Source organism: Schistocerca gregaria, chromosome 8, assembly GCF_023897955.1.
Source record: "Schistocerca gregaria isolate iqSchGreg1 chromosome 8, iqSchGreg1.2, whole genome shotgun sequence".
Lineage (NCBI taxonomy): Eukaryota > Metazoa > Arthropoda > Insecta > Orthoptera > Acrididae > Schistocerca > Schistocerca gregaria.
In genome coordinates this window covers 291460026-291485086 of record NC_064927.1, presented here as the reverse complement: position 1 = coordinate 291485086, position 25061 = coordinate 291460026, and the positions used below count along the sequence as shown (strand labels likewise).

General features: G+C 41.5%; 1 protein-coding gene across 1 annotated transcript; it reads left to right on the top strand.

Annotated features, from left to right (window-relative positions):
- Positions 1 to 6290: 6290 nt before the first annotated feature.
- On the top strand, positions 6291 to 23710 carry LOC126284955 (cuticle protein 19-like). Its single transcript, XM_049984228.1, has 3 exons — positions 6291 to 6409; positions 16206 to 16379; positions 23037 to 23710. The coding sequence occupies exons 2-3, from the start codon at positions 16206 to 16208 to the stop codon at positions 23280 to 23282; spliced, it is 420 nt and encodes a 139-aa protein (XP_049840185.1). The 5' UTR covers positions 6291 to 6409; the 3' UTR covers positions 23283 to 23710.
- The last annotated feature ends 1351 nt before the right edge of the window (positions 23711 to 25061 follow it).

Below are 25061 nucleotides of genomic sequence, written 5' to 3'. Positions count from 1 at the left end.
GCAATGTGCCGCCGAATCTACTCGTGTGATAGAATAATGACAATCTCAAGGTACAGTTGTAGTGGTACTTCTTCTCATATACGTGATCAACTGAAGTCCCTCGTCTATGCAATAAGTTGGACGTCCATAAATTAGACTTTTCAATATTTTGCTTTTGACAATGTGGACTGAATTTCACCTTTGAAAATTTGAAGATAGCAGGGGTAAAACAGAGGGGGGCACAAATGTTATATGCAACTTGTACAGAAACCAGATGGCAGAAGTCAATGGGCATGGAAGGGACAAAGTTGTTGAGAAGGGAGTGAGGCAGGATGGTAGGCTGTCAATCTGTATACTGAGCCTACAGTAAGGGAATCCAAAGAAAAAGTAGGAGAAGGAATAAAAGTTCAGGGAGAAGAAATATAAAACTTGAGATTCGTAGATTACATTACAATTCTATAAAGGCAGCGAAGGATTTGGAAGAGTCGTTGAGCGGAGTGAAGCAAGGTATAAAATGAAGATCAACAAAAGCAAAACAGATGTAATGGAATATTCTCGGATTAAAGCAGGCGATACTGAGTAAATTAACTAAGGAAACGAAACACGAAAAACAGTAGATGAGATTTTGTATTTGGGTGGTAAAATAACTGATGATGGCCGAAGCTGAGAGGATATAAAATGTAGACTGGCAACTGCAAGAAAAGCGTTTCTGTAGAAGAGAAATTTATGAACATCGAATACAGGTTTAAGTATTAGGAAACCTTTTCTGAAGGTATTGGTCTGGTTTTAGTTTTGTATGGAAGTGAAACATGTACGATAAACAGCTTGGATAACTAGAGAAATGGTGCTACACAAGAATGCTGAAGGTTAGAAGGGTAGATCGTGTAACCAATTAAACGGTACTGAACTGTGATAAAGAGAAAAGAAATTTGTGGTACAAGTTATTTATAGGAAGGGATTAGTTGATAGGACACATTGTGCTCAAGGGATCACCTCTTTGGAAATGGAGGGAGGTGGTGGAGGGAGGAGGGGGAAATTATAGAGCAAGACTAAGAGATGAACGGAGTAAGCAGGTTCGGAAGGATGTAGGTTGCAGTAGCTATTCGAAGATGAAGAGGCTTACACAGGACAGAGTAGTGTGGACAGCTACATCAAACCAGTCTTCGGACTGAAGACTACAACAACATGTAGAAAGGGACTAACATCTCCACTAATTTTGATGGCCGCAGCCTGATTTCTTCGGGTGAGAGTCTATGGCCATGCTTTCTGTATGGGCTGTGTAAGCGAGGCCGAAGCTCGGATACAGACATGAACACAGTGTATTGCCACCAACCTTTTCTCTCAGTATACCACTTCGTTAATTTTACGTGAAGCTGATCTCCACACATTATTAAGAATTGTACTACTGTTCTCCTCTTTCCAGCAATCCCATAATTATGCTAGAAAAGTACATTGTCCTACTTAGCAAAACTACACAGTTTTCAAATCGCTGACAAATAAACAATTACAAGTATTAATAATAACAGTACAATCTTTCGCTTATTACTACTTGTTTAAAATTTTATTTCGGTATTTTTGACAATTATTTAGGGCTCATCGTAGAATAACTTTCCATTTGTGTAAGTATTAAACACAGTTTCAAACAGCAAGAACTACCATTTGTACAGTTTCAATCGGTGCCCCACAAACGGCTGAGACGTTGGATAATGTTTCATAAAATTACAAAAAAATCCATGGTATCAGCTTGGAGATGATCTACTGTTGCTCCAGTTGCTCTGTACATACTTCCACGTACGTCAAGCTACTATGCAAATTTCTAAACTACTAATAAGACTGTCATACATTTCACGCCTCTGCGACAATACGTACAGTCCCAAACAAACAACTTGAAACACCAATTAAATCAATGCCATCTGTCCACTGTCAGTCTTTTTTGAAAATTTCTTTCATAAATATGTAAGTAGCACAGTACTTCTAAAGTGCTCTGATTTACAATTGTAGAATATGAAAGAAAATGTAGTAAATCAGTTTTGAGACAGGGGAGTAATTCATAAATCTGAAAAGAAGGAAAGTGACAAAAACATGGGTTTAAGTCAAGGCTGCTACTTATCCTCAGTGTTTCCTAACTCGTACGTTGAGGAGTCAGTGAAGATCGCATAAAGTTTCAGAACACAGCTACAAAACCAAGCAGAAAGCATATGAAATAGTACAAATAAGTGTAAGAAGCTATCAGACCTTATGTGTGATCGTTTAACTAACGGTCTTGCCGCAGCGGTAACACCAGTGATGATGATGTTTGGCTTGTGAGGCGCTCAACTGCGCGGTCATCAGCTCGCGTACAAAGTCCCAGTTTCTACACGGGTAACACCAGTGCCCGTCACATACCGAATAAAAGCGCTGTCGGGTTTGGCAAGCAGCGTCCGGGTCTGCCGAATACTGTCGTCAAGAGGGGTGCACTCAGTACTTGTGAGGCCAATTGATGAACTACTTGACGGAGAAGTAGCGGCTCTGGTCACGAAAATTGGCAATGGTTGAGAGAACCGTTTGCTGACCACGTGCCTCTCCATATCTGCATCCAGTGACGGCTATTGGCTGAGGATGACATGGCGGCCGGTCGGTACCATGGGGCCTTCCGAGGCCTGTTAGGACGAAGGTCGGAGTTTTAGTAATTTCGAAACAAGAGGACATAGTGTGGCCGAAGCAATTGTGATATAAAAGTCGATTAGGCAATCCGAAGAGAACTCTCTTCAACAAAACACAGTAATTAAATTGAAAAATCACATAAAATTGTCGCACATGTATCTGAGAACAGCAAAGAGGATACATTGGTAACATTTCAAATGTGCTGCAACTCGGGAAAACATGCGTGACTGCTAGAGTGCTGTGAAGAATTTTTTCGTGGATTAGCGTTACTATTTCCCAAAATGTGAAAAGAAAGAAAAATTTGTGCTTCGTAGCACATTTATTACAAATATGAGAGACTGGGGCATTCCATAACTGACACTGCAGCCTTACATTTACACCGGAGCATGCGATTCACTGTAGCTGCAGTCCATAATTAAAGGTGCTTCGTTGGAATTTTAGTGACATTATATATTATTCCATTCCTAAGTGGAAGAATGGAAAAGTGACAGTCAAGGTGCCTCACGACCCACCAGAACCCCTCTTAGTCTCACAGTCATTAATCCTGATATTCATCTGGGCAGCAGAATTGCTAGACAGGCTTTCTGGGAAACCGATTCTCTAAATTGTATTAAAATGTCGGAAGTAACTTTCTGTATCAACAACGGAAGAGTTTACAGGTGGCAACTGGTGCTGCGGACCAGTGACACCTATTCGAGTACTCTTGTGGTTATGTCAACTTTCGTGGACACTTGTGTTGGCATAGAACGCTCTTACTTTTAATATTAGTCACTCTTTTCTCTATCTCCCTCGTGAATATTCATAGATAAGCTATGTTAGTGATGAGCAGTTGTTCACTGGCATATAATATGGATCTGTGTGAGAAAAAGTACTAATTTTAACAAGGAACCTAGATGAATCGCAGTGCTTGTGTTCTTAATTAACTGACGAGTTCTCAGCATCGTCTTCTCTTAACACCCTCCACTCGTGATGTTAAAAGGATTTCATGAGAATAGTTTCGACTCTATTCTACAGGTTCGTGTTTAAGTTCTCTGGGAACCTCTTCCACATTTTCATACGGTCCATAGCAATGTATTACAATCATAATGTCTTGTCTGAGAAATCGTTCGCTCGCTGTTCACGTGGTGAAGACTCCAATCGCTGGAGCTTTACGGAACAAACTAACGCCTCGTATGTGGTTTTTTTTTACAGGTGGGGTGCGGTTTCCCAGAATCCATAACTACATCAGTTTTCCCTCAGGCTCCCACTATTGATTGCAAGAGCTAATATCGGTTCTAGCACTTACCTTAGATATTAATTTTATGACAAACTTCAAATCTTCACGAGTGTTCTGCAGTCAGATATCACCATGATCATTCCCTTTGATTTTTCATTTGCTTACGGGCGAGTATATTAGGTTTGTTCTATGCGGTAGACTCTGTCCATTCACTGGAAAAAGTTCCTTCCCATGCTTTTAGTCCCTTTCAACGAAACAGATGGCGCCATTTTAAAGGCACTAGACTCTCTGCTTCAGAAACGCTTTCCTTTCCATTGCCAGTCTACATTTTATTTCCTCTCTACTTCGAACATCATCAGTTATTTTGCTCCCCAAGGGGTTTTGCTATTTGGGGAGCAAAATAACTGATGATGGTCGAAGCAGAGAGGATATAAAATGTAGACTGGCAATGGCAAGGAAAGCGTTTCTGAAGAAGAGAAATTTGTCAGCATTGAGTAGAGATTTAAGTGTCAGGAAGCCGTTTCTGAAAGTATTTGTATGGAGTGTAGCCATGTATGGAAGTGAAACATGGACGATAAATAGTTTAGACAAGAAGAGAATAGAAGCTTTCGAAATTTGGTGCTACAGAAGACTGCTGAAGTTTAGATGGGTAGAGCACATAACTAATGAGGAGGTATTGAACAGAACTGGGGAGAAGAGGAGTTTGTGGCACAACTTGACTGTAGGTTGCAGTAGGTACTGGGAGATGAAAAAGCCTGCACAGGATAGAGTAGCATGGAGAGCTGAATCAAACCAGTCTCAAGACTGAAGACCACAACAACAAGACTCGCTTTTTGGAAGACCGGGTTTCCAATTACTTCCATCCCCCAGAATTTTTTATTCCGTTCTCAGTATGGATTGATGTATCACATGTCATGAATACTACTCAATAGACCTTCGCACTTCGTTGATGGAAGTTGCAACCCTCTGCCGCTATAGGGCTCCCAAATGTAGCGTGTAACATGGCTGGGTGCAACGTAACTACTACTATGCGTGAGAAACAGCATGTTATTATCGAGTCTATAGCCTCAGGATAACGACGACTTTAGAGATGCTGGCCAAATTGTCTGAGGCCCTTTGTCACAGCTGGCCGCTATCGTCGAGTGGTTCTAGGCGCTTCAGTCTGGAACCTCGCTGCTGCTACAGTTGCAGGTTCGAATCCGGCCTCGGGCATGGATGTGTGTGGTGTTCTTAGATTAGGTAGGATTAAGTAGTTCTAAGTCTAGGGGACTGATGACCTCAGATGTTAAGTCCCATAGGGCTTGGAGCCATTTGAACCTTTGTCACATTTTCATATGGTCTATAGGAACGTATCACAATTTCTAAAGGGTTCTCTCGGAATTCGTTTGATCTCGGTCCACTTCGTGAAGACACCAGTCGCTGGAGCAGAATAGAAAACACTGGCGTCTCATATGCGGTTTGTTTTAGGGAAGGACTGTTCGTCCCGAGAATCCTAAGAAACTGTCTTGAGTACTATAGTTATGTATAAGGGATGGTCAAATGAAAACGAGAAAGATGAAAAAAAAGGAAGTAAACTGTTAACACATGTATCCCACTGTGAGACAAGGCGGTCAATGACTTAACAGAAAAATGTTTGCGGCTGCGTGCAGAATTACGTTTATACCAAGGTACCGAAGCAAATCAGCGTCCACAAATGTCTTCCTTCAGGGTCCGGAAATACGGAAATCGCATGAAGAGAATCGAAACTGTACGGAGAATGTGTAAGGGATTTCCGGCGAAACCTTGGTAAGATGTGGGTTCGCTCACCCTACCTTTTGTATTCCGCCTCGAAGGCGGCGCGTGGGTCTGCTCCTGAAAACTGAAAGGTTGGCCGAATGTAGGAAGTGAGTAGGAACAGGAAAAGGTAAGACACGTCGGTACTGCGTTTCACCTTATAGATGTTTACTATAGGCAAAACAAACAAGTTAATACATGGTTACATAACTTTGCAATGAGGTGCGAAGTCTTAGACTCGTCGTAAGTAGTACATAGTCTCAATAGCAAGCGAAGTGTCCCGGCCGTTTGCTCTTGATTAAATGGGCTGAACCTGCTGTGGCGCTCGTAGACCTCAACAGCGCCTACTAGAGGGCGCTGTCGCCGGTGTCTGTTGTAGTGCCGACTTAACTTGCACTTAGGCCGTGGCATCGTTGCTATCGATACCACGCTACCCTTGACCGTCAGAAGAGAAGAAAGAACAGCAAATCCCCTGCTGTACTGTCTGGTCTCGAGGTGAGGAAAAGCGTGCGACTCAACGCAGCTCTTATCTGTGTCCGGCGCAGGAAGGAACGCGGGGTCCCCGGCGGACCGTACAGATTGCGGTGCGTGCCAGGCGCGTTCCGTACCGGCAGCTGTGGCTGGCCGCTGCTCGCTACCGCACAGGAAGGAAGCCGCCGCTTTCTCCGGCGCACTCTCCCGGAGGCTGGCGTCTGCCGCCGCTATATAGGGACGCACGCCTCCCAAAGACACACACTTTACCGCAGACAGAGCTTCACAGGGGTCCCGGGAACACAGCACCAGCACACTACTTTCAAGGTGAGTCGCAGAACTGTGCTGCACACTAAGCAAGCGCAGAAACAAGTGACTTTGGATGCGTCTGCTGAGTTAACCTATTCTGGCCGAGCTAGTCATCGTAGGTAACAAGACTTCGCTTGCTCTAAATTCACAGCATTCCGATCGTGCTCAAAACCCTTTAGACCTCTTCTTCTTAACGCCAGTCCCATCTACTACGGGGTCCGCCATCCTCAATATTTGGCAAATGCCCTTTTACCGACCGCAGTCGTCAGTTACCTTAAGCCTGTTTTAGATGAACGACCATCTGGTCAAAATCGATTACTCGAAGTCAGTGCACCTCTCGCGCCCACGTGTAAATTCTAAGCCAACTCCGTCGCGTATGTGTCTGTGAGGACGGTGATCCAGGGACTGTCGCAGAGTGTGAAGTTTTTATTTACATCTATGCTCCACACTGTCCAAAGGTAGACAAGTGATTGTGGGAGCTTCTGTTGACATCTGCAGTTAACCTATTCTGGCCGAGCTCACTCCTGTTATACAGGGAGCCACGAGTAATAGTCAGTATTCAGGGATATGACAGGAACAAAAATTCTGGTGATCATGGTCTCCAAAGTGCACAAATTAAGAGCTATAAGCACTTGCTAGTAGAAAAGGTGTGTTTCACAGTAGCAAAGACGCACAAATACTGGAAGCTCTTAAGGTATGCACTGTAGAGCCCATGTTTCCTGGACTTCTTTCTGTCTCTCTCCCTCTCTCTCTCTTTTTTTCGTACTACCACCTCTGAAAACATAGAAAGCAAAGAACTTGCAGTAGAAGACATTTCTTTCGCGTTATCTACGGTGAAGAAATACTCATAGCAATTATTTCAACAGCGGAAAATTATTTGACGAGAAAAATAAATGTTCGGCACTTATCAAGAAAACAAGACACGTGGCATTTACTGCGTTCTAAATATTGTCTGTTGTGTTCGCGAGCATACATTTTCTCGAGCAAAGAAATGCATTTGTTCCCAAATTTTGAGCAACTCTTAACCTGTTCTTTCACATCTTAGGAGTGTAGAGGATTTACCACATGGACTTTGACAAGAACTTCCACTATGAATTTCGACTGGACATAAGTGAACTCTATTATCATTGCTTATGCCTAGTTTTTTTTAACTATACTTCAGTCTTTCCTTAAAAGACATAGTCCCTCATAACATGACCTTCACTATTCAGTTGATAAACTGCACAACAGAAATCTCTCAAAACGCTAGAAATTTTGGGACTGACGAGGGTGACCACACCACACAAACGAGACTCAGTACAGAAATGAAACACCAGCGGCGATGCAGTAGGCTGACTTGTCTCGAGCAGTCAAGTGAGACAACAAAGTCGAGCGTCTGAAGTGGGTTTTATAAAGAGAGTTTTACGGGGGATATCATGTGCGCCACCTGTTTACACCTGTATAACATTTGTTTTGTGTGGTCGTATTTTAACAGTTTGTGTACGGTACTTTCTGAAGCTGAAACTGCGGACCAGCCCATTATTTGTCTACACTAGTAACAAGACGCCTAAAACCAAACTGACCGTGTTCAAATGTTCATATGTGTATGAATTCCTAAGGGACAAAATTGCTGAAGTCATCTATTCCTAGACCTACACACTACTGAAACTAATTTATCCTAAGAACAACACACACACCCATGCCTGAGGGAGGACTCGAATCTCAGGTGGGAGGGGCCGCGCGACTGACGATGTTCGGTGCACCAACTACGGGTGTTAATCCGTCGTAAGGATTCGATACAGCTCTGGTTTGTCTTCCTGTCTCACAAGAGGGGGCGCTGCGCTTTACACTGTATGAGCTTGTCTACGTAACACTTAGTAGACTACTGTATGTCTAAAACGGTAGAGGACACATTTGTTTCCATATAACTGCCCATTCATTCCTGGACTGTGTTCTTTCTGTACCTCCTACACTTCCTATCCACTTTCAATGTATTCTAAAACTATTTAAGATGTTTTATGTTCATGTATAACAACGTTGTTGGAGTACGCACTAGTGTCTGCCAGATATAAGTGGGCCGCTGCCTTCATAAGCGAAGAATTCTTCATACCACGACTCCTTACATAAATTCTGCACCGTACCCAATCATACAGTTAGCTCCCAGTCCTGAGCAAGTGTGCAATTCGTTCTCTTCATCGTCATTTCTGATATTTCATGCCTACCTTCAACAAAGTGTTCGGTGAACATTGTCAACTTGCATCACACTCTTCACACTTCCTTTTTTTTCCCCCTTGCTAACGGTTTTATTATCTGATTTTGCCTTTTAGAGTTCTTTCTGCTAAGGTTTCAAATTTTGCGTCCTGCTGCTCCCGTTTTTTTTTTTTTTTTTTTTTTTGTTTTTCTTCTAAACACTTTTTTTTAATGAAAAACGTATACAGTTTGTGACTTTCGGATAGGTCTTCAGTTCTTTTGAACTTTCCCTTCTTTACCTTGATGCGAGGAAGGAGAAACAATTGTATGAACTCGTACAATAGGCCTAGCTGTATTCGAACTCTTCTTTTACGGAAGACTCGACTGTATTCGATCCATCCATTTGTCTCTTTGGTCGGAAGATTCAGATTATTCGCCTGCTCATTAGATTCTGCTGGAACACAATTAGGATGTTTCGCAGTTGCATACGCTTGGCCTCTTCGGTAGTTTTTAGACAATCGCACATCGGTGCCAACAAGTTTCAGAGAAAGCGATCCGACGTATTATTTTGTAGCAATTTAAGTGTATTTTATCCTGATAGTCAGCTAAAAATATTATGTTTCCATACTTGAATCAAAAGAACTATGGTTTTCGGTTCAAAAACAAAGAATAGAAAAGTATTTTACTTTGTGTCTTCCAAACGAAATGAGGAGGACGTTCACGTCCAAGCTTCTCTTACTCTCGTTGTAGACACACTAGAACATCACACTCGAACACCATCGACAGTATTGCAAACTGTATGAAATTACCCTCTGCACTCTTATCAGCCAGCGTACTATTGCGCTCTTTTACCCTCTGTATTTGATGCAGACAGACCACACTTTGCAGTGCACGCTCTATTAACTTATTGCCATGAGAATCTCTCAGGATCAAACACGATATTAATTATAGTGAACTGCTAGTTTCTTGTCTCGGTGGCAGAAGTAAATAAATGCAGTCTGCTGTTTCCCTTCTTGTTCTTTCTTAGCATTATTCCCACGGTTATAGCCCACATTTTACCCTGACTTTCAAGATAACTAGTAGTAAATCCTGTACTCTATAGTGATCTCTTGCGTCAATGTTTGTATGGCTGCCACGGGTAAAATACAAGTGGAAATGTCTTCTTCGACCTATTCTGAAGCATCAAGCACGCTTATATCTGCCTATATCTGGTGATCAGCACTGCATTGTATGGAGGTAGAGTCCGGTTATAATAGTTGGAGCTATTTATATACTGAAGACAAGTAGAAAACGGAGCACTAAGAATAATCTACTCTACACACGTTGCCGTATTTGGGAAAATACTGCAGCGTATGCCAGAATATACAATAAGTAGCTATAACATTCATAGTTATCCTCCCAGGTATATATATATATATATATATATATATATATATATATATATATATATATATATATATATATATATATATATATGGCAACTTATTTTAATGTGGACCAATGATAAGTGCTTGTGCAGGGTCGTTTGTGATTATTATAAAGATGACGAAAAAGTGAAATCTGTAGTCATTGTGTGATCATCCAGAACACAAGTGAGGCCACCAATGTTGGCATCATCGGCATTGTCACATACTGTATATCCACAAAGCACAAAGAAGTTTTAGATTTAATGCAGAGTGTTGGGTGTACTCTCTGGTGATTAGCAAACAGTCCTGCGCCATGTCTCCTTTCTATACAAATAGCTATGATTCAATCTCCATACATCAATAGTATTAAAACCAGTTATCTCAGATCTCATTAGGGTCATCAGTTACAGAGGCTGTAAGCTAATTTATTGTTACATTACTTCTAAAGCGAGATGATATTCCTGTCGCAACTCTCTAAACTGAAACAAGTGGTTAAGTCTGCAGTTGCAGTACTTGTTAATCTCTGTTCATTATTCTTTTTCCATTTTCCACTATTTGTGTGCAGTTGGAGGCGGAGATTTAGAATTAATACGATACCCGTTCAGACGGCTGCTAGAAACTACCTATAAACAACATTCACCGCGGCCAGCATAAAGGCATGGTCCTATTTGAGGAGGTAGATTTTGGCATTCTTCCTACCTTTGAAACTGAGCCGGTTGGTGGTAGAGACATCTAAAATATATCGTGGATTCAGAACAACTCTGAATGTGTAGCAGTAACATTTCCAGAGGTGAAAGAAGTGGTAGGTGACTGATAAATATTCTAGGAGTGTCCAGCGATCGAACTGCTGACTTTTGTATCCAGATTCTGTCACTTAACCTCTAAGCCAACGATCCATTCTCGACCAATACCCCTAAACACTGTACACCAAACAGATTCGATGTGGTTCTGACTCGCCTCCACGACTCTTAACTTAATGACCTATTCCTTCCGCTGTACGAGCACATTTGAACATACTCTGTTGTAAGGTATTGGATTAAAAAAGTAGGTCGATAAGTACAGTCTGTGTATACGGGTATTGAAAAAAAGTGTATATTGTGGAGAAGAAAGCGTGAGAACTTGCAGTTATTTATGATATTCACTAGTTCACAATGTTCTAATTAAAGTGCTTCATACCTTGCTGTCGACAGACGTTAAATGACGTCCGTTCTCTGTCTATACAGGCCTTCGAAACAGTTATCTACCAGCAGCAAATATATTTATCATATTTATTGGCCACTGCACAGTGAATAATTGTTATTTGATGTTCAACTGCAGCCAAAGGACTTACAATTGAAAGCCGGCCGCGGTGGTCTCGCGGTTCTAGGCGCGCAGTCCGGAGCCGTGCGACTGCTACGGTCGCAGGTTCGAATCCTGCCTCGGGCATGGATGTGTGTGATGTCCTTAGGTTAGTTAGGTTTAAGTAGTTCTAAGTTCTAGGGGACTAATGACCACAGCAGTTGAGTCCCATAGTGCTCAGAGCCATTTGAACCATTTGAACTTACAATTGAAAGTTAAAATGCAGACATCGTTAGCACAAAGGAGATTATTTCAAGCGACGTAGCATCCGCGGAGTATAAGGGTAATTCCGTCCCCTTCCGCCAGACTGTATTTTTCTAACTCATAATTAATAAAATATTCCGGGCTGTTATGCCGTGGTAAAAGGGATTTCACTTTAGAATCCGACGTTTCGTCCCCATCTGCAGAGGACATTTTCAAGTGGAATCGTAGTTTAGTTGAACATCCGATTCACACCCTGGCAGTAGCGAGCCAGGGTGTGAGTCGGACGTTCAACTAAGCTACGATCCCACTTGAAAATTTCCTCCGCAGATGGGGACTAAATGTCGGGTTCTTAAGTGAAATCCTTTCGACCACGGCATAATAGCCCAGAACATTTTATCAATTGTGACAATTCCTGCTGAAAGATTACATTTCACAATATCTCTAACTGTAATTTACTTATACAGCCGACTTCTCCGTTGTTAACTGCACGTCGCTGATAAGGCATTTCTTCCTCTTCTTCATCTTTTGCTTACCTGTTAATGGATTCTGACGACAACACGATGCATCTTTGTTCTACGGACGACAGCATCTACGACTGTTGATTGATCTGCCATTGATAATCCTGGCCACTTCTTTGTGTTATGTAACCAAGCTACTTTTCTTCGTCCTCTTCTCCTCTTTCCTCAACCTCCCCTCCTGTTACCAAATGTAGAAGCATTTAATCGGTTTTCCACAAGATAGGCCCTAGATATATAGTTTTTGTTGTTTTAAACGTTGTTTTATATTCTTCGCAATGATTCGGTATAAGTTGCTCTTGCTGTCCTAGGTATTTTAAGCATTTTTCCCGTAAATCCGTATTTCAGGCCCTCGATCTTCCTCGCCGTTGTTATATTTTGTGTCCATCTTTTAGAATCGTATAAAAATACGGCATCATACAAATCCAAATCGAACTCTAAGCTTTAGGTGTGAGAATTTTCGTAATTTTAATGAATGCGTTACGGGTGACATTTTATCTCCGTATTGACCTCCAGTCTGAACAGACACGTTCCAAGGTACGTAGACTTGTCTACTCTTTGTATTAAGGAGACATTTATTCGTAGATTTGTCTTTGTAAAGGAGTCGGATTGCCGTGTGACAGTCGTTCAATGCGACTTTTTCGTGTTCATATTTAATGGCGGAAGAGAGTGGTGTTAGCATAACTCTAACCGTTTTAAAGCCATTTTCGAAAACTACACACATCTCAAGTAGGAGTGTCAAGAACAGACTTTTAAATATATGATGCCACAATACAGATCCAAGTGTACGTCATAGCTTTCTATATCTGCAGTACCGTCTCTTTTCTAGCCTTTCCTTTCTTTTAACTGATCTTCTCACGTAAAAATATCTGTAATTTCATTTGTCTGCTACCGTTGAGTCTTCTGTATAAGACTTTTAAAACCATTTGCTGAACTAAACCAGTGTTTCACCATCTTCTTTGGATTCCACATTCATAATGTCAGACATACTACACGATATCATCATGACAAATGGATGTGATCCATGCACAGTGCTAAATGTACGTCGAAAGTGTATTAATTGTAAATGAAAATTGTTGCCTCGAATCAATCACGTTTTTGGCGTATACTAATTCATGCGGAGACTCCTTGGCACTCTGTAGTGACTATATGTGTGCTGGAGTAACGAGTAAAGTGAATCATTGAGTAGTACACTGGGTAGACTAGGACAAGAGTGATTCAAATTTCCACCCAGTCGTTCTGATTTATGTTTTGCGTACTCTTCAAAAGCGACGAAGGAAAATCTCGGAATGTTTGGTGTGAAGAGGATATTGCCGATTTCCTTCCCATTCTTCTCTAATACGAGCTTGTCCTCCATATTCAACGACCTCATCGTCGTCGGAACTTACAGTTTCTTTCTCCCGTCCTTGAAACGTGAAGAAAGTTAGAATTTAGAGCCTGGTCTACAACGCTTTGACTAAAGATGAAGCAGAAGCCTAGGATAAATAGGTAATCGCTATCTGAATTAGCCTCTTCAATATTCACCAAGGTTGAATTACACAATTCATAGGAACATTAAATCATGACGGATGGACTAGGATTTCAAACATGTGCCTTTAGATTGTCAGTTCAGAGAATTAATCGATGCTTCAACGGCTCTTCTTGATGGTAACGAAGTGCAGATGACTGTAATGTTAAACATTTAATTTACAAGGTCATAGAGTAGCATCGTCTTCGTAATGGTCAACTTCGGATTTGAGAACGCGTCTGTATAAATTGTCGTCAGTCTGTCCACTATTTTGCTACGCTACCGTACATCACGTTTACCGTTTCTCACGAATTTGTACTCTGATTTTTCACGTGCTGTACTTAGTTCTGTACAGAGATGCCGTTTAAGTTTTAGACAGAATATTTCTGTGACATATAAGTATGGGACATGAACTGTCGAAACTAGTTACTCCTTAAGATGATTAAATGACACAATAGTGGCTGTTTGGAAACAATTTGCACCAAATTTTCAGGCACAAAGTAACATTTCACCTCATTATTAATGATCTTTCTGTAGTTAGTCTTTTCGTGTTGCAAACCTAGTTATCCGTTTTATGGCAATAGCAGAAATGCATGAACCGTTTTTACAATTCACCTCAAAAATCTGTTGTGGTACCGAGTAGGTTTGTGATGATGATGAAAGTAGAAGTTCAGCTGTAGTATAAAGATTTTTCACAGTAAGATTATGTCAGTACATGTAGTTACGTATGTTTACTTTTGCAAGTAACTAAAAAGTAGGATGATGTAGCAATTTTCGGTTAACCTTCAGTAGATGCAAATGTATTATAATGTACAGAAGTTAGCAATAGTTGGCTATAGTCTTTGGTAGTGTTCAGTGAAGGTGTAAAGCAGCGGTATAATAATATTACAGTAATAACTAATAACAAAATGTGTAAAAATATTAAATTCACAAAATATAAAATAATACATAATACTTGGTTAGCAGAAGTTAAGCAGGACTTACGAGAAATGAATGCCGTAAGAGATACAATCCGAGAATGCAAAGCCTTTGAAATCTTAGTTGCAAAACAGACATTCACAGAGAAAGAAAAAAGCTGGAAAACCGTATAGAAAGGAACGTAAGAAACAATATAGCAAATTCATGAAGATATTTTAAAAAAAGAAGCTGTTACAGCAAGCTAACACGTTCAAATGCGCTCTTTAATTGGGCATTTAAACTATTAAGAGAACATACTTAAACCGTGTATCGCAGGAATGTTCTTTACAATAATTCCACTATTCTGCGAAATATTATTTCTGTCACGGAAAGAAACACAAATATTTTCTGATTAACAATGAGCAAACAACGTGTTACTACACGTAAGTACTGAAGACAACTAATTTTTAAGTTACGCAATTTGCCATTTGGTAAATATGTCGCAGTACATGAAATATGTATCCTTGAGATGGTAGCTCGTTACATTATATATATATATATATATATATATATATATATATATATATATATATATATATATATATATATATATATATATATATTAGTACCTTAATACGTGTTATTACTGGAAAAGTCAAATTTTGCCTTCTGCTCGTTTGAACATCCAGACCAGAGAGATTGGTATAGGAAACGAGAAACTCTCGCATCGCTAAAAACAAGCGCTAGGCGACGGACTCGCGTGACCAATTTGATACCATCTTTACTGTAGTAATTTTTTTTGTCAGCAACTAAATAGCTAAAATTACATATATTTAAATCAGAAAATAGTGATGGATACTACAGTTTGAGTACAGCATCAGCGAGAAAATGTAATTCCTTTTGAAGTTGTGTGTTCCGTTGCCTCCCATGAAGCAGTGGAGTAGGTATTACTCCACAATCCAGTAAGTTCGCATTACCTTTTGCGACTGGCGTTTCATTTTCATATGGAGTACAGAAACAGCGGCTAATCTGTTCTACATCGGGAAATGTAGCTTAGTTGGTAGTATTGCGTCATAGGTATGTGATGCCATGGGAATGACAACTCACTAGCTGCTGCCACTGACGACTGGAACTAAATGACTGATTTTTCTTCACACATGGTTCTTCAGATGTGAGCCGATAACATCTGGCCTGGAGAATTGGCCGTTTAGATATTTAATGTTGTGCGACCAAGACAAGCAATAGAGTAGCTTACGGCAATATCGCAACAAATGGTTCAAATGGCTCTAAGCACTATGGCACTTCACATCTGAGGTTATAAGTCCCCTAGACTTAGAACTACTTAAACTTAACTAACCTAAGGACAGGACACACATCCAGGCCAGAGTCAGGTTTCGAGCCTGCGACAGTTCCAGCAGCGCGGTTCCGGTCCGAAGAATGTCGCAACACATCCAATGGCGTATATGTGATCTCCAATGATCGTTTCAGTGCAGATGTACACCAAGCTCGAGCTCTTACAGAAACAAGCGAGATACCGCGGGTAACTAGGCAATGAGCAGGGATGGCAGTAGGGAAATCCATGCTGTTGCAGTGACCACTAGGACTGGATATCGTAAAGGTCTGCGCATCTACCCGGTAAGCAGGAGACACTTCCTTTATGTCTGCATCCAACGGTGATTGTGATAATTAATACCAGCCAGAATAAATATAATGAAAAATCGCATTGTATGATAAAACTGTGTACCGAAGGGAACGTAACAAGGTATGTATGCCGACAGATGACGTGGCTGACTCTCGCTGCATTGTGCCTGTTTGGAAGCTATTCTATGACGTCTGGAGCCCCATTCCCGGGACACGACGGCGGCTACAGTGGCGAGGAAATCGGCTACGGCGGACTCGAGAATCTCCAGCAAGAAGGACACCAAAGTCATCACCAGGAGTACGACTACTACGTGAGTACAACAACTTGAGCGACATGTCATTCCAATTGCGACGACGTATGGCTGAAACAATGGAGGACAGACACTGTACGTTTCATAGAAAACGAAATAATCTAATTATAATTAACTTAGCCACAAACGGATTACTGACGAGTTGTTGTAGTGGTAATTTTATGGATTTATATTCGAGAGAAAGGCGATTCACATCCCCGTCCGGGAATCCAGATTTTGATTTTCCGTAATATACCTAAGTCACAGCCATTTCAAACGGCACAGTTGTACGACAGTATTTTGGAATGTATGTCTCTGTCCACTTCTTCATCTTAACGGACAGATATAAGGGTTCCGTAACTAGCGCAAGTGAAATTATTACCATTCATTTTATCCAGCTGGTGACCCACAGTTAGTATTTGAAAAACGCCATATTTCAGCCATCTCGAGAGACTCATAAATAATTCTGGTTTCGATTTTCAGATCATTCATAAAGGATTACAGCTGTGACATCAGATAAAATAAAAGCAATCCTACATGACTACTGGCAAAGGAAAAATACAGGATGTCCCAGGAGATACGGGAAATATTGAGGGATATGTCAGGAACGATCATTTGAAGCAAATAACTTCATATGGACGTGTGTCCTATATCAAATGATTTCCGAGATAGAACATTTTTAACGTACTTTGTTATTTATTTTCTGTGTTATTCATTACATTGTCAGATTTACACATGTACACAAATACAACAGTTAATAAACATCACAACATGCGTTGAACACAGCAACAATTGAAAAATACGTTTTCTTGACACACTGTGGGACGCTAATTTCATAAAATCGCAGTGTCCTGGTAGTAGGATTACGCTGTTCCAACACAGATTGTTGAGCTATACGCTATGAATAAAAATGGGAGGTTGGAAGAATACCTGCTTCCCACAATCTGCTGAAAACCCCAGTACATCTCGGAAAGCGCTGACGGTATTCTTCCATAGCAGCAGGAGCACTTACATCGCACAGCCGTAAACATACACCATGCCTTCATATTCTTCATTAATGTTGACCTGGAGTACTTTAACGAGCACGTGTACAAACACAGTTCTGCATCTTCATCTACATCTACACTACTACTCTGCAATTCACAATTTAGGGCAAGCCAGAGGGTTCATCGAACCACACTCTACACTCTATCGTTACATTTTCGAACGGCGCGAGGGAATAGCGAGCTCTTAGATCTTCCTGTGCGAGCTCTGATTTCACTTATTTTATCATAATGATCATTTCTGTCTATGTAACTAAGGCGATACACCACAGCACACTATCTGATTAGAAAGCGCTTGTGAGGAACGAAGCCTTACGGAAATCTATAAAAATCGAATCAAACCTACGTTTGTCTCTGATAGACTCTCATCCCTCGAACTACTTCCCTCACAACAAAACGTTGATGACTGTGCCTTCAACCGGATAGTTTAATGGCAGAAAGACATTCCGAGCAAAAAAGTTGAAAGCAACGAGGTAGGTTGCGCTAGAACAAAACAACAAAAAGGCTGGGTGTGCAAGAAACAAACGAACGTGACACTAGCCCAAAAACAAATGTATATTAAATGTGCGATATCTAGAAAACCATTCAGAATGAGGTATTTGTCCATATGAAGTTATTTACGTCGAATGAGTGTTCCTATCACATTGCTGAATATTGATCATTCCTCCTGGGGCATCGTGTGTACTGCCTAATCAACAGTAAATTATTGTAACACAATCTTGAATTACGTTTATAGACAAATTCCACTATTTCGACTGGAGGCACTCCACACGAAACGCATTTATAAACGAGTAAATTTAGGGAGAAATTAAAGTGTTTGCAAGAATTAATTCCGAAACTTATTGAAAAAATTCACCCTCATCATCCTCGAACGTGAGGCGGCTTGCTGATTCACAAACAGCCAGCACTGCAGCAATGAATCCATTCAACGCACTGTACGAGACCTGTCTAAAAAGTCTCATGACCTTTGGCCAGAAACTGGTCCCGGCGGAGCTTCGAGTCCTCCCTCGGGCATGGGTGTGTGTGTTTGTCCTTAGGATTATTTAGGTTAAGTAGTGTGTAACCTTAGGGAGTGATGACTTTAGCAGTTAAGTCCCTTAATATTTCACACAAATTTGAACACTTCTTTTGCCAAAAAAATATTTCGAATATCTGCCGGGGTTGGGACCCTAATCCCCTTCAAAGTAGGCCCTTTGTGCTTGCACACACTTAGCCCACCGATCCTTCCACACCTCTGGAAGTCTTCTTTTGGAGTGGTGTTCAGCTACGTCGTCATGTTCCGCATTATCTCTTCTCTCAAAACGGGATCCTTCCAGCAGAGTCTTCAATTTTGGAAACAACCAGAAGTCGCAAGGAGTCATGTCTGGAGAGTAGGGAGGTTGGCGAACGGCTGTAATTCCATGTTTGGACAAGAAATTTTGGATCAAGTGGGATGAATACGAGGGGGCCTTGTCGTGATGCAGTTGCCAGTATTTCGTCGTCCACATGTCAGGTCTTTTGCGCCGAACTGCGTCACGGAGTCGCCGGAGAACGTCTTGATAGTACTTCTTTGTCAGTATTTGTCCTTCTGGTGCATATTCGTGCTGCAAAATTCCAGGGAAATCAAAGAAGACAGTGAGCATCACCTTGATTTTGCTTCACACCTGACGCGCTTTCTTCGGCCTTGGAGACCAGGGATTCTTCCATTCCGACGACTGTCTTTATGTTTCTGGATCGGAATTGTTCACCATGATTCATCTCCAGTTATCACGGTGTTCAGAAAACCAGGATCAGTGTTGGTGGTGTCCTGAAGGTCCTGTGCAACGTCACAACGGAGGTCTTTTTGTTCCGGCGACAACAACTTGGGCAGGAATTTCGCTGCCACTCGGTGCACGTTCAAATCATCACGCAAAATTGCATGTGCAGAATCTTTACTCACTCCAACCTCTAGGGCAATATCCCGCACGGCGAAACGGCGATCTGCCATCACCAAATTTTGCACCCTCTCAACAACAGCTGCACTTCGAGCACTTTGGGGCCTGCCAGAACTCAGGTCACTCTCCGCTGATGTGCGGCCATTTTTGAATCGGTTGAACCACTCTTTAGTTTGTGTTACACCCATTGCATCTTCTCCAAATACCTGCAGAATCTTACGAATTGTTTCTCTTTGAGAATCACCAAGCTATTGAAAAAAAAATTCGATGCAGTATCTCTATTCCACATGTTCAGTCATCTTGAGAGAATCGGTAATCCGACGAACACATTGTGCAGCACCTCACTCAGCGACAGACAGGCAGTGACTGACGCCCTGGAAGACGGGGACAAAATTCAGGATGCACAATAAAGATCTCTTCCTTTACTATGTACTGTGGCACCACGCTATCGTCTCTATTTTGCGCGGTAAAATCAAAGGTCGGATACTTTTTAGACAGAACTCGTATGTTTTCAATATTGTTTATTAAGGCGTCTTAACTGCAAAAAGTTTACTCTCAAAAACTCTGAAGACTGGTTTCAGGAGAGAGTCTGTAATTAAAGAGGGTGGTTAGCCATTCTAGCAGCCGATTTAAAGAGGCAAATCATGCAACACATGTTCTATGAATAAATGCTGATTGAAAACACCATCACATTATGGATCTCTCGAAAACGCGTCGGTATTGTTACAATTTGTTGTAACAAAATAAGGAAAAACTTCGTGTTGATGATTAAAGATGGACTTTATTTGAAGACATATTTGCTTGGCACAGAAGTACCCTAAAAAATGTAGCTCGTAAATTATATGTTGTACTTTATATATGTCTGACAATAAGCTACCTTTTAATTCTAGTGCAAATGTACCACTCTTTTCTACGCTTTCTATTCTGAGTTGTAGTTTATTTTAGCAGATGATCAACTTCTTTTGAACATTTACTCATGCTTAACTTGTTAATTATTCACAATGACAACTCAAGCCTGAGAGAGCACTCTTATATGAATATAACATTAAATAAATGACTCATAGAATCTTTCAGAAAAGCTAACGTGAAAAAGAAAAACTGGAAACAGCTGGTTGCAAACCTGCTAGGTTTCACTGCAATATTTACATAAGTGCACGACTTTCACTACTACATCACGATGACCTGGAGGTGTTGGTATTTTAGACTATATGCTGTGACTTAAACCTCGCGAAAGCTTTAACTAGCGATATGTCATTATATGGCGTTTAACTATACAGATCGTACAGTGAACGATGTGTTTTTATAAATCATCTAAGTGCCGTTGCCTTGAAAGGCATACTTCCATAGCACGCGAGCTAAGATACGAAATCCAATATGGCGAGCCCCGAGCACCCCACATCGAACGCCAGAGAAGCGCGATAGCAGTTCCTGCTGTATTTGGTACCGCGCGTGGCATCCAAATGACGTGCACACGGGAACTGTTGTGAAATGAGTGATGCCCTCACTTAGTCTCATATAATACTTTCCCTTCTTCGGGGAAGTGTGTGGCGTTACGGCTTTTACTCCACTGCGTCCTTGTGTATACGGTTATGTCTGCATTTTTTGGGTGTCAGGGTGATGTGATGAATGTTCTCTGTGTGTCTGATACTTGCCTGAGGTAGGCGAGATGATTGGTATTATGGGGGAGGTAGGAGGATTAGAAATTGGATACAGCGATTTTCTCTTCGACTTAGTATTCGAAGATCGACATTAGGCGTTTGTGCTTATTGCAGGACATGTCATACCGACGTGTGGATGAGGACGTTTCCTGATCTGGAAGAACTTTCATAGAAGGCCCTTGCGAAATCTTGGAAACGCTCTTTCAGAGGTGGGATTTCAGCAGCGGCATGCAGATCATCGGCGGGGAATCCGAGGGGTATATGCAGTGCCCTCCTGAGGCGGCGATTCTACAGCCTCTGGAGTTTGTCTGGTGCTGCTTCGCCGCGTATCCCCAAACAGGACATGCATACTCCATTACTGAGTGTTGCCCGCCTTCCGGACTAGCTCTGCTTTCAAGAAAAAATTTTATTGCAAACGTACGCTATTGGCCATTCCATTGATCCATTTTGCCAGCATTCTGATACATTTTAGAGAAAGTAATGTACAGGCAGCTTCTCAACCGTCTGACCTCAAATAACATATTATCAAGAACACAGTTTGGATTTCTGAAGGGTTCTCATATCGAGAAGGCTATTTACACCTACAGTGAAAATGTACTTAATTCATTAAATAACAAATTACAAGCAGCAGTATTTTCTGTGATTTGTCAAAGGCATTTGATTGTGTGAACCACAATATTCTATTAAATAAATTAGAATTATATGGTGTCACAGGCAGCGCTGCAAAATGGTTCAAGTCATACCTAGCTATCAGGAAACAAAGGGTGTCAGAGCAAGAGACTAGTGAATTAAGTCATCAGTCATCCTCAGAATGGGAAGAATTACATGTGGTGTCCCACAAGGATCCATCTTAGGGCCATTGCTTTTTCTTGTGTACATTAATGATTTCTCATCAGTTACACTGCCAGAAGCAGATGACACAAATATTGCAATAAATAGTATGTCGAGTGTAGTTTTAGAAAGATCTGCTAATGATATTTTCATGGACATTAATAAATGGTTTAAAGCCAACTCACCGACATTAACCTTCGAAAAGACTCACTATACGCAATTCAGAACCCGTAAGACGTTTCCATCCAGCATATGCATAAAGTATGAAGAAAAGCAGGTAGAAGAGGTTAACAGTCCTAAATTCATGAGATTACAACTTGATAATAAATTCAGTTGGGAGGAGCACACCACAGAACTGCAGAAACGCCGTAACAAATCTGTATTTGCAATTCGTGTGTTAGCAGACATAGGCGACATAAAAATGAAAAAACTTGCACACTTTGCCTACTTTCATTCCATAATGTCGCATGGTATAATCCTTTGGGGTAACTCAAACAAAAATTTTCAGAGTCCAAAAGCGTGTAATACGAATTATTTGTGGAGTAAATTCAAGGACGTCCTGTAGAAACCTCTTCAAAGAACTGGGTATACTAACTCCTGCCTCTCAGTATATTTACTCCTTAATGAAATTTGCCCTAAATAATATATCTCTTTTTCCAACAAACTGCTCAGTTCATATATACAATACCAGGAACAAAAATGATCTGCACAAGGACTTAAAAACACTTACTTTAGTTCAAAAAGAGGTCCACTACTCAGCAACACTTATCTTCAATAATTTGCTAGCAAACATAAAAAATTTAGTTACAAATAAAGATCAGTTTAAGAAGAGCCTGAAAGACTTACTAGTGGCCGACTCCTTCTACTCCATTGACGAATTTTTTAATAGAAACAAGTGATGTATTGTATATATTCATACTATTAGTAGTGTTATTTCAGCTTTTAAAAAAAAATTCACATGTTACACATCCACGAGGATCTCCTCAGCATGGATGTATGGAACGAAAAACTAATGTAATGTAATCTCTAATCTACTAAATGGCCCTGTTCCGCAGTACTGCCAACTGTACGTAGTTGCCACTATGTAATTCAAAAGTTCCCGTTTTTCTGTGTCACCCTGTCGCCTGGTGGGCTGATTTGTTATCGATATTAGTGTAGCTTCTGCCTACCACACGACTCTTCATCATACCGAGTGCCGCCTGACTGAGTCTCAAGTGCTCCTCCTGCCCGCAGGCGTACCCCAAGTACTCGTACAAGTACGGCGTCAACGACCTGCACACGGGCGACATCAAGTCGGCGCACGAGGAGCGCGACGGCGACAAGGTGCACGGACAGTACACGCTCGTCGAGCCGGACGGCGCCATCCGCACCGTCGACTACACCGCCGACAAGCACTCCGGCTTCAACGCGGTCGTGCGCCGCACCGAGCCCCTGCACCACGACAAGCACCGCGACCTGCTCGACCACCACCACGTCTAGCGCGCGCCCGTTGGGGTCGAGGGCCACCCGAGGGCAGCTGCAGTGCGCCGCCAGTCCTGCTACGTCCCTAGTCATCCAGATGGTGAAGGTGTTGATGCACTTGTCTTTCTTTCACTTGGAAATGAAAAAAAGTATGCTGCTCCTGGCAGACATCTTATCCAGTTTTTCATACTGGTAGAATGCTCCACCTACAGAGAGGTGCAACAACTAGAGAGAATTACGCACGACACAGTTTGTTTCGCTGGGCTGAATTTATTAACGACTTCCATTGCAAACAATGTCTATAGATACAGATTTTGCTGTAATTTTTTTCAGCCAACGTGTTAATGTTCTTTACGTACAAAATATGGTATGTAAATATTATTCTTATATCTTTTTCAAATTTTGTAGAATTCGACATGAAATAAAATTATTCGTTGACCAAAATATCCAGTGTTACATGGTCTTTATAGCTGTGTCAAACATCCTCATAGCAATTATCGTAGGCTATGGATGAGCGAGAGACCCCAACCTGTGTCTTCACCCATCAAATTGGAAACGCTTTTCTTTCCCTCCCGCAGTATGACTCCTTTCTAAATGTGGGAGCTGTGGGTCACAAATATCTGTTGATTGTAGTTGACTGTAATAGGTGTATGCACACTGCTATCATGTATGTGTCGGTTGATGTTGACAGACGGGAGAGGACGAAACATGGTACCGACGCGTAGCCTGCCATCAAGTAACAGCAAGGTTGTCGTCAGGCTAAACGTCCTCATCCAACGGAATGATCATCACCAACAGAATCACAAGCCCTCACTCCATGAGACACTTCTGAGAGATTTAGAATGTGATCCAGAATATTGCAACAAACTCTGGTGACTGCTCCTCCCGCTCTTCTACCATCAGGACGTTAACCTAGTGTTCTCTGGCTCGAGCGTTATCACGTGTCAGCGACCTCGGTTAGGAAGGCATCCCCATAGCAATGATTTCTGCACAACGAGAAAATAAAATATAAACTCCCAGAGAGCGAGAGAGAGGGAGAGAGAGAGAGAGAGAGAGAGGAAGAAGCGTGGGGCCGCACAATCCGTCAAAACCTCAAAACGCGCGGTCACTCCGCGCGGCCACGTCCTAGAGAAAGATAGCAAGAGGAAGCAAAAATGGAGAAGAAATAGAAAAAGACTGATAGAGGAAACAGAGAACATTCAAAGGAGAGCAGCATGTTTCGTTACAGTTTCATTCAGCAAACGTGGCAGCGCCGCGAAGTCAACTCCTATGACAGACGCCCCAAGAGAGGCGTTCTGCATTACGGTATGGTGTCTTGTTAAAACTGCGAAAGCATACGATCCTTAAAGACTCGGTTAATGTATTACGTCCTTACACGCATATCTCGTGGAAATACCATGAAAAAATTAGAGAGATTTGAGCCCACACGGAGGTGTACCAGCAATCGTTCTTCCCAAAAAACATACACGACTAGAACTGGAAAACGGGTAAGTAGCAGTGGTACACCAAATACCCTCCTCCACCCATCCTCCAGTGGTTTGCGGAGTATAGATGTAGATGTAGAAAAATAAATCGTAACCTAAACAGTGCCCTCTGGCAAGATGCAATTGGAAATTTAGAGACGCCCGAAGGCAGGTAGAAGTATTTATTAGAGGACTTTGTTAGCCATTGGCATTACTCAGTCTCACTGTCGTGAACAACCTATCAAGTAGACACTTTAGTTTCATTTAATTCCCATTTAAATGTTGGTATTCACATCCCGATTAGTATATGTTTTGTCTGGTACATTAGTTTACA